The following is a 7,819-nucleotide window of genomic DNA, read 5'->3' on the forward strand; positions in this document are numbered from 1 at the left end:
ATGACCCACTGTTTTCTGTGGTGGGGTCCACTTGAGCTTTGGATCTGCCTCATTCTTTGGCTCATACCCTAAAATGATCTCTCCAAATGGATGGACCGTGTGGATACAACACACGCATCATGGTGGGACCCACAGAACTTGGTGACGTCACTTCAGCAGTGAAATTACTAATCCGCGTCCGACATAACACATGTGAAAATCACATGATCATACGATCCCCATCATCCGATCTAACCCATTGATTGCAACCGATCAGACCGCTGGGATGGTCGAAAATGGGGAGGCGTGGCATTCTTACGGTCCTCCGATTCGGACCCTTCTCTCGAAATCCATTCTCCCAGTTGTGAGTTTCTTCTCTCGTGCGTCGAAGATGGAGAGATGTGGAGAAGATTCCTGCAAAGCTCTTCTTATAGAGAGATTTGAAAGTTTCTAGCTCTTACTTGTAAAGAGATTACAGCTGAAAGCTTCTTTGAGCAATTTCATCGAACAGGTGAGCTGTTGTTTCTTCGACCGTCGGTCATCATCTGTATGGAATTGACTACTGCCATTCCAAGTTGAAACCCTGCTAACCGTCATCGAACATTTCTTAATCTACTCGTAGATAGATAGTTAGAATCCGATGCTGGTTCTTCCCCACACAATCAAAAGAAACCCTACCCTCCTATTATTTCACCGTCTCCTTTCTCACCATTCATCATCATCATGGCTCTCCATTCCTGGAAATCCCCTTCTCAAATGGCCATCCCAACCTCAAACCCAAAGCTCCAACAACTACGACAACCACAACGACATATCACAGCCACAGCAGCAGCAGCAAAAACAAGATCAAGATCCCCTACTCCAAAGAAATACCAAAATAATCTCCAACCTCTTGAAAGACATCTCACACAACCCCACCACTCTCCAATCGGCCTTGGACCAAACCGGGATCGAACCTCACCCGCTCTTACTCCAGAACATTTTCCAATCCTCCCAATTCTCCCCCAAACCCGTCCACGCCCTTTACCTTTGGGCCACCAAACACCCAGATTTTCTCCCTACTCCCTCCCTCTTCAATTCGATAATCGACCTCCTCTCAAAGTCAAGAACCTTTGATTCTGCCTGGTCTCTGATTGTTGACCACCTTCACAGAAATGACCCATCATCCCCCATCTCCATTGACACCTTTGTCATCCTCATTCGTCGGTATGCGCGGGCCGGGATGCCCCAAGCAGCAATCCGCACCTTTGAATTCATGAAGAACTTGGGACCTGCTTGGACGAATTCTAATTCCGACCCGTTGAATCTCCTCTTAGACGCCCTCTGCAAGGAAGGCCATGTGAATGCCGCTTCGTGTCATTTCCAGCAGATTAGGGAAGAGTATGGACCTGGTTGGGTTCCTTCCATCCGCGCCTACAACATCTTACTTAATGGGTATTTCCGTTCGAGGAAGCTCCGTAAGGCCGAACGGCTTTGGGAAGAGATGAAAATGGAGAATGTAGTCCCAACAGTTGTCACCTATGGTACGCTCATTGAAGGGTACTGCCGGATGCGGAGAGTCGAGAGGGCGATTGGGTTGCTGGACGAGATGAAACAGGCTGCTATAGAATTGAACATGGTCATATATAATCCGATTGTCGATGCCTTGGCTGAGGCGAGGAGGTTCAAGGAGGCATTGGGGATGCTCGAGAGAATCTCCGTTTATGGGTTGTCGCCAAACATAGCCACATTCAATTCTCTGGTGAAAGGTTTCTGTAAGGCTGGGGATCTTGTTGGGGCAAGCAAGATCCTTAAGACGATGATCGAGCGGGGGTGTCTTCCGACTTCCACAACGTACAACTATTTCTTCAGGTACTTTATGAAATTTGGGAAGGTTGAAGAGGGCATGAATCTATATACGAAGATGATTGAATCAGGGTACAGTCCAGACCGGCTCACCTACCACTTGCTGATAAAGTTGTTGTGTGAATGCGATAGACTGGATCTGGCGGTGAAGGTTGTGAAGGAGATGAATGTTAGAGGGTGTGATTCAGACCTTGCGACGAGCACCATGTTGGTGCATTTGCTCTGCAGGCTACGTAGATTGGAAGAGGCATGCGTTGAGTTGGAGGCAATGGTTAAGAGAGGGATTGTGCCACAGTACATCACATATCGGATGCTGGCCAAAGAAATGAAGAAATCAGGGATGGTCGAAATGGCACGGAAGTTATCAGATTTGATGGATTCAGTTCCTCACTCCACAAAGCTGCCGGGAACATATAGAGATGGGGAGGAAGGTCCACGCAAGGAGAGGTTAGCTATAATGCGGAAAGCCCAGGTGATGTCAGATGTTCTTAAGATATGCAGAGATCCAAGGGAGCTCAGTAAACGGAGGGGGTCGTCAGAGAATGCAGTGGCGAGCGTGAATCAGTTGATTGCAGATATTCAAAGAAAAGTCTGCACTACATGAAGTGTTGGGTATCAGATCATTTCATAAGATGAGTATTTAGTGCTCGTGGTGAAAACTGGAGTGGTTGGGACTGATGTAGTTGCAGGTTCTCACTTCTCATATCCCATTGGATGTTGAAGCCGGGGGATTTCGGTGACTGACATTTTCCAAGTCCTTGTTATGTTTCAGTAATCAACTTGATCAAGAGGACATACCCGTCAACAATGAGAGAGAGAGAGAGAGAGAGAGAGAGAGAGAGAGAGAGAGGAAGGAAAAAAAAACTCGATAAAGATCATACACTTCAGAACAAGAAGAAGAAGAAGAGATAAAAACCTTGATAAAGAGTAGAGGACATACCTGCCCAAAAAGAAAACCTCGATCAGGAGGACATGACACAAATCCTGTTCACAGAATTCTAGGGGCTGATCTGTTAATTCAATTGGGTGAAATCAAATGAGCAGCTGGTTCTTGTGTACTGGTAAACATTTCTACTGCGATTTGTTGTGCTATTGCTCATGGAATTCTTTATATGATATTCCAGCTTGTTTGATTATTTGCTTATGAAATCATCCATCTTCTGCATTTTTTTTTTCTTTGGCTTTGGTTCATTTATGGTGGGTATTTGGTTCATTTTCACTGATCTTTCACCACCCTAACGAAGTATATTTTGAAAGATACAAATATGGAAATGATTAGTTAAAGAATAAGGGGATTTGATTAGCCAAATTCATTTTCCTTTCTGCTGATTTCATGACACTCAACTTCAACATGTCTTTAATGAAAGCTTGGTTTGGTTACTGCAACACACACACACACACACACACCCGCGCGCGCGCGCACACGCATATATATATATATATATATATATATATATATATATATATATATATATATTCATTCTTTATATTTGGTTGTAGACATTGAGCTCCAATAATAGCCATAGCCATAATTGTACAAGTTCCTACTGGTGCAAGTCTGTAAGATTTTGATTTTTACCCTGCAGCTGGTAATGAAGAGCCTTTCTGGCATATATATATAAGCCGCCGAAAACCAGCTCAATCGCCAAGACTCTGCATATTTATAATATTTAATATTAAAATGATATGGAGACTTGATATTCAATATTGGGAAAAAAAAAAAAAGTTAAAAAACTTGACTAGTGTATGACTATGGTTTCCACATTCCCATATGCTTCAAGATTCCAAAAAAAAAAAAAAAACTCCACTACAATATAACTATGTTTTCCACAATCGCATATGATTTTCTGCAACTTCTGCCCACTTCTTTCTTGTTATATGCAATAGCAACTCTTTGATGGGGTTCATCTTGGTGGATTGGGTCAAACCAAGCACTTTAATCAAATATAGATACAACTATACAAACTGCATGGGAAGAACATTGATTGATGGTGTGATTGGTGGTTTCAATGCTTCTGGTCACATGCTATCAACTATCATAGACAGCTTAGCAGACCTGTCCATGCAAACACTCAACTAACACAACTGTGCTATTGAGTCATCCACAAAACTTTGTAGGTTCTTTTAGTTGCAGTATCACCAACCCACACTTATCTACTGCATGTGATCAAAGATGAGGTATAAAGGGGAAAAAAAATCTAATCGGAAGTTGGGTCGTTGAGAGTATCTGATTAGATCAAATAACAGGAGAGCATCATTTGGGCTGTCGAATCATGGCGTCACTTCTAAAAAGTAAACCCTGAGCAAATGGCAGACATTCTTGGGTCTCTATTATAGGTGGGTAAAAATAGAATTTAACAGGGCCCATTTGGCTGGTGGGAGTACGAATACTAGGAGTGGTCAATCCAAGATTAGCCTATCTTTTTCTTGTCTGTCATTTTAGACTGGGAGTCACAAATCTTGGAATTTGTAAATCTGTTCTCTGGTTGCTATCCTTAGAGTAGGGTCTTAACTGGAATTTTTGGTTTGGTGGTGGAAATACTTTATGGTGAGGAATATAAACAATGTAAGTTCCTGTGATCGAGAAATTCATTAGACTTATGAGGTATAGCATAGGAATGAATGGTTTTACTTAGGGCTGAAAGTCAGGCGTGTTGGGTTGGGTTGGTGCTCAACCCTAGCCCAACCCAAGGTTCCTATACCTCAACCCTAACCCAACCCAACCTCGGGTTGGGAATTCTCAACCCAAGCAGGCTCGGTCGGGTTGGCCGGGTTGGTCAGGTAGATATATGCTAATATTTTCATTATTACATTAGTCTATTATATTTTCAATACACGTCTTATTTTTTGTACCTAAAATTTTATTAATTATATATGTAGTTATTTATTGTAAAGAAGTTCATTTTTTCTAAACAAACAAGCTAAAATATAGGACAACTACTCCTTTAAAAGTCGTATTGTGTATCAAGCAATCTATTTGGGAGAGAGAAATCCGGTGTATCTTGTTAGCTTGAGTCATCAGAAATGACGTGGACCAATGAAACCCGATGGCGTTAGAATTTCATGTGCCTTCAACACAGACGATCCGCACTCAATTATAATTAATTTATTAGGAATTTATATATTGATCGGGTTCAGGTTGGGTCAGGCAACCCGAGCCCAACCCAAGTTTTATTGGGTTGGTGTTTGTATGGCCCAAGCCTGAGACCAAACCTGATACATCCTGCCCACGCCCAACCCAATGTCGGGTCAGTCACGGGTCGGTCGGGTTGAACCCACCCAACTTTCATCCCTAGTCAGAAGATCGATTGCAGTTGTTGGTAAATGTTACTAGAGCATTTAGGGAGGAGTGCTTACTGCTTTGGTTGGAGTCATTAATGTTTTAACTGGTAGATGAATGCCGGACTTGCAGAAAAGATCATAACTATTTCAGGTCACCTAAAAAACAAGGGAACATTTGAAAGAATCTCTGGTTACTGTGAACAGGATGACTTCCATTATCCATGGCTGTGGCTACCATCTTACGATGACTTGGAAACAGGAAGGGTAATTATCAATCATTATTGAGAAATTCAAACAGGACATGTGAAAACGATAACAAGATCTCTTCACAGCACATGTACAACCAAGACAACTGTGCAGGATTGGGATTGTTCATCAGGTGGGCCCACCATGAACTCACACTGGCCAAAAATAGGTGAGTCCTCTAATCAGCAGTGCTAATCTGGGTTGTTGGCAATTATATTTAACCATTTTATTGTTAGCATGTGGCCCACCTGATGAGAGTGGGGCCCTGATTTGCGTCCGCATTTTTGTGGCCACCTGTTGGAAGGCCTTGATCTTGCAAACTGCTGATGCTTTCATGTTTGCTGTGTAGAAATTCTCAATCTTCTTCATGTGAGTCCAAGCACTTATTACACTACTTGATGTATTTAGTTTAGACAGATTATTTCTTTATGGAAGGATTTGCAACAAAAAAAACTATGGAACATGTATTTGCAACCATTGATAATTAATGTTGTGGTTATTTGAAAACTCAATTTTTTATGTGGTTATTTGCAAATATCTCATGCAAGAATCTGCAAAATCTCCCATTTTATTTTGTGGAATGATCACATTCATTCAAATGTGGGTAAGTTCCTATGTGGGGCCCATCATGATGTTTATATGCCATCCAGCCATTCGTCCATCAGATGCATTCATGTGACCAAGAGCCCAAAAGACTTCCTAATCCAAACTCAGGTGGGCCACAACCTAGGGAACAACAGCAAGCAATGAGAGAGCTACTCCATAAAAATTATGGAATTTTTTGTGGGGGCACATGTGTGTTTATATGCTCATCAGATGAACCCCACCAAGATGAAGGGACACTTCAAAAATTGGGCCATTCAATATCTCAGGTGGGCCAGACCACGTGAATTTGATTTTACATTGTTTTCACATGGTGTGGTTTTGCATCTGTATGACTTTAGGGATGTTTGGTGAGCATGAGGCCAGATAGAAGAAATCAAATCAGTATAAAATTGAGTAATGAATCATCATATTGCTAGCTAGATGTTTCCTTTAGTGCCTGCATATCAACCTTCACTCTCAGCCAGATCATCCAAGTGCATCTCTAAAAATCAACGGCATAGGATTTCTCAATTTGGTATATTTGTAAATGGACCAACCCAAGGAAGACCATGGATGACAGTGGACATTGTATGAATGGTATGGATTAATGAATATGGGACAATGGACCCCACTTGTGCAACTGTAAGCCTGTTGAAGAGGACTTGTACCACAAGCACTAGCATTTTTCCTTCAAACGAGCAATGGAATGGAAGGCCCACCAATTGTAATACAGGCCGTTTGTTTTACAGGGCCCATTATCTAATGGCTTGTGCAGCAGTATCTCCCTATACCCATCTGATAATCCTGATTCTTAGCTAGGGGTGGCATTGAGTGTGTGTGTGTGTGTATATACACACACACACACACACTCTTTGATTGCATTTCATACCGTTGATCGGCCCTGCCGGACAACGGCTAGGGCTGACCTCTAATCCTAGCCATCTGATGAAATGATCTAAAACCAACGTAGACGTTGAGCAGGGGATAGAGTTAGGTTTTTTATCTCATCTTTTTTTCTGTTAATATCTCTCGTACACATGTCGGGCCCATCGTATCAATGGCTAGGATCAATAGAACGTCGGCCATCCATGCACATCTTGATTCGGTAGTGACCCCTCCGGTACCGACCCGAGGTCAGTTCTTAGGGCCCTGCGATGATGCATGTGTTCTATCCATGCCGTCCATCCATTTTTTTTCATGTCATTTTAGGGAATGAGACCAAAAATGAGGTAGATCCAAATCTCAGGTGGACCACACCACAAGAAACAGTGTTGATTGAACGTCCACCATTAATATTTTCTTGGGGGCCACCAAAGTTTTGGATCAAGGTGATATTTGTGTTGTCCCTTCGTCCATGTCTATATGACCTAATCAACAGGTTGGATGGCAAATAAACATTACAGTGGGCCCTAGGCAGTTTTTAATGGTGGGCGTTGGATCACCACTGTGGTGTGGTCCACCTGAGATTTGTATCTTTCTCATTTTTGGGATAGTTTCCTGAAATAAGCCGAAAAAAATGGATGGACAGCATGGATAAAATAAAAACATCATGGTGGGCCCATAGTATCGGTTCTCATTTCAAGGGATCACTACCGAATCCGAGTATCATCCTTCGGGCTTGGAAAAGGTCCGTGGAAGGGCTGTACATGCGTCAAGCTAGCCTGAAAAGCTTGCTTGACTCGGCTTAAAAGGCCGACTCGGGGCGAGTTAAGCTTGTTTTCTAAAGTTCGAGTTGGGTTCAAGCCGAGTTCGACCATGGTGCATTTCAACTCGACTTGAAGCTCGAGCTCGTGTAATATATATATATATATATTTGATATGTTTTCTTAAAAGTTAAAATTTAAAAGTTTTTACTAAAAAACTCTACCCGACCGCGTTGGAT

At 42.3% G+C, this 7,819-nt stretch overlaps 1 protein-coding gene across 1 annotated transcript; it reads left to right on the forward strand.

The window, feature by feature from the left end:
* Nucleotides 1-313: 313 nt before the first annotated feature.
* LOC131239910 (pentatricopeptide repeat-containing protein At5g11310, mitochondrial) lies at nucleotides 314-2,989 on the forward strand. The gene has a single exon (XM_058237841.1). The coding sequence runs from the start codon at nucleotides 620-622 to the stop codon at nucleotides 2,426-2,428; it is 1,809 nt and encodes a 602-aa protein (XP_058093824.1). The 5' UTR covers nucleotides 314-619; the 3' UTR covers nucleotides 2,429-2,989.
* The last annotated feature ends 4,830 nt before the right edge of the window (nucleotides 2,990-7,819 follow it).

This window comes from Magnolia sinica, chromosome 1 (assembly GCF_029962835.1).
Source record: "Magnolia sinica isolate HGM2019 chromosome 1, MsV1, whole genome shotgun sequence".
Lineage (NCBI taxonomy): Eukaryota > Viridiplantae > Streptophyta > Magnoliopsida > Magnoliales > Magnoliaceae > Magnolia > Magnolia sinica.

Excerpts from the sequence above, each read along its gene's own strand:
- LOC131239910 (XM_058237841.1), top strand. The coding sequence starts at position 620 with ATGCTGGTTCTTCCCCACACAATCAAAAGAAACCCTACCCTCCTATTA.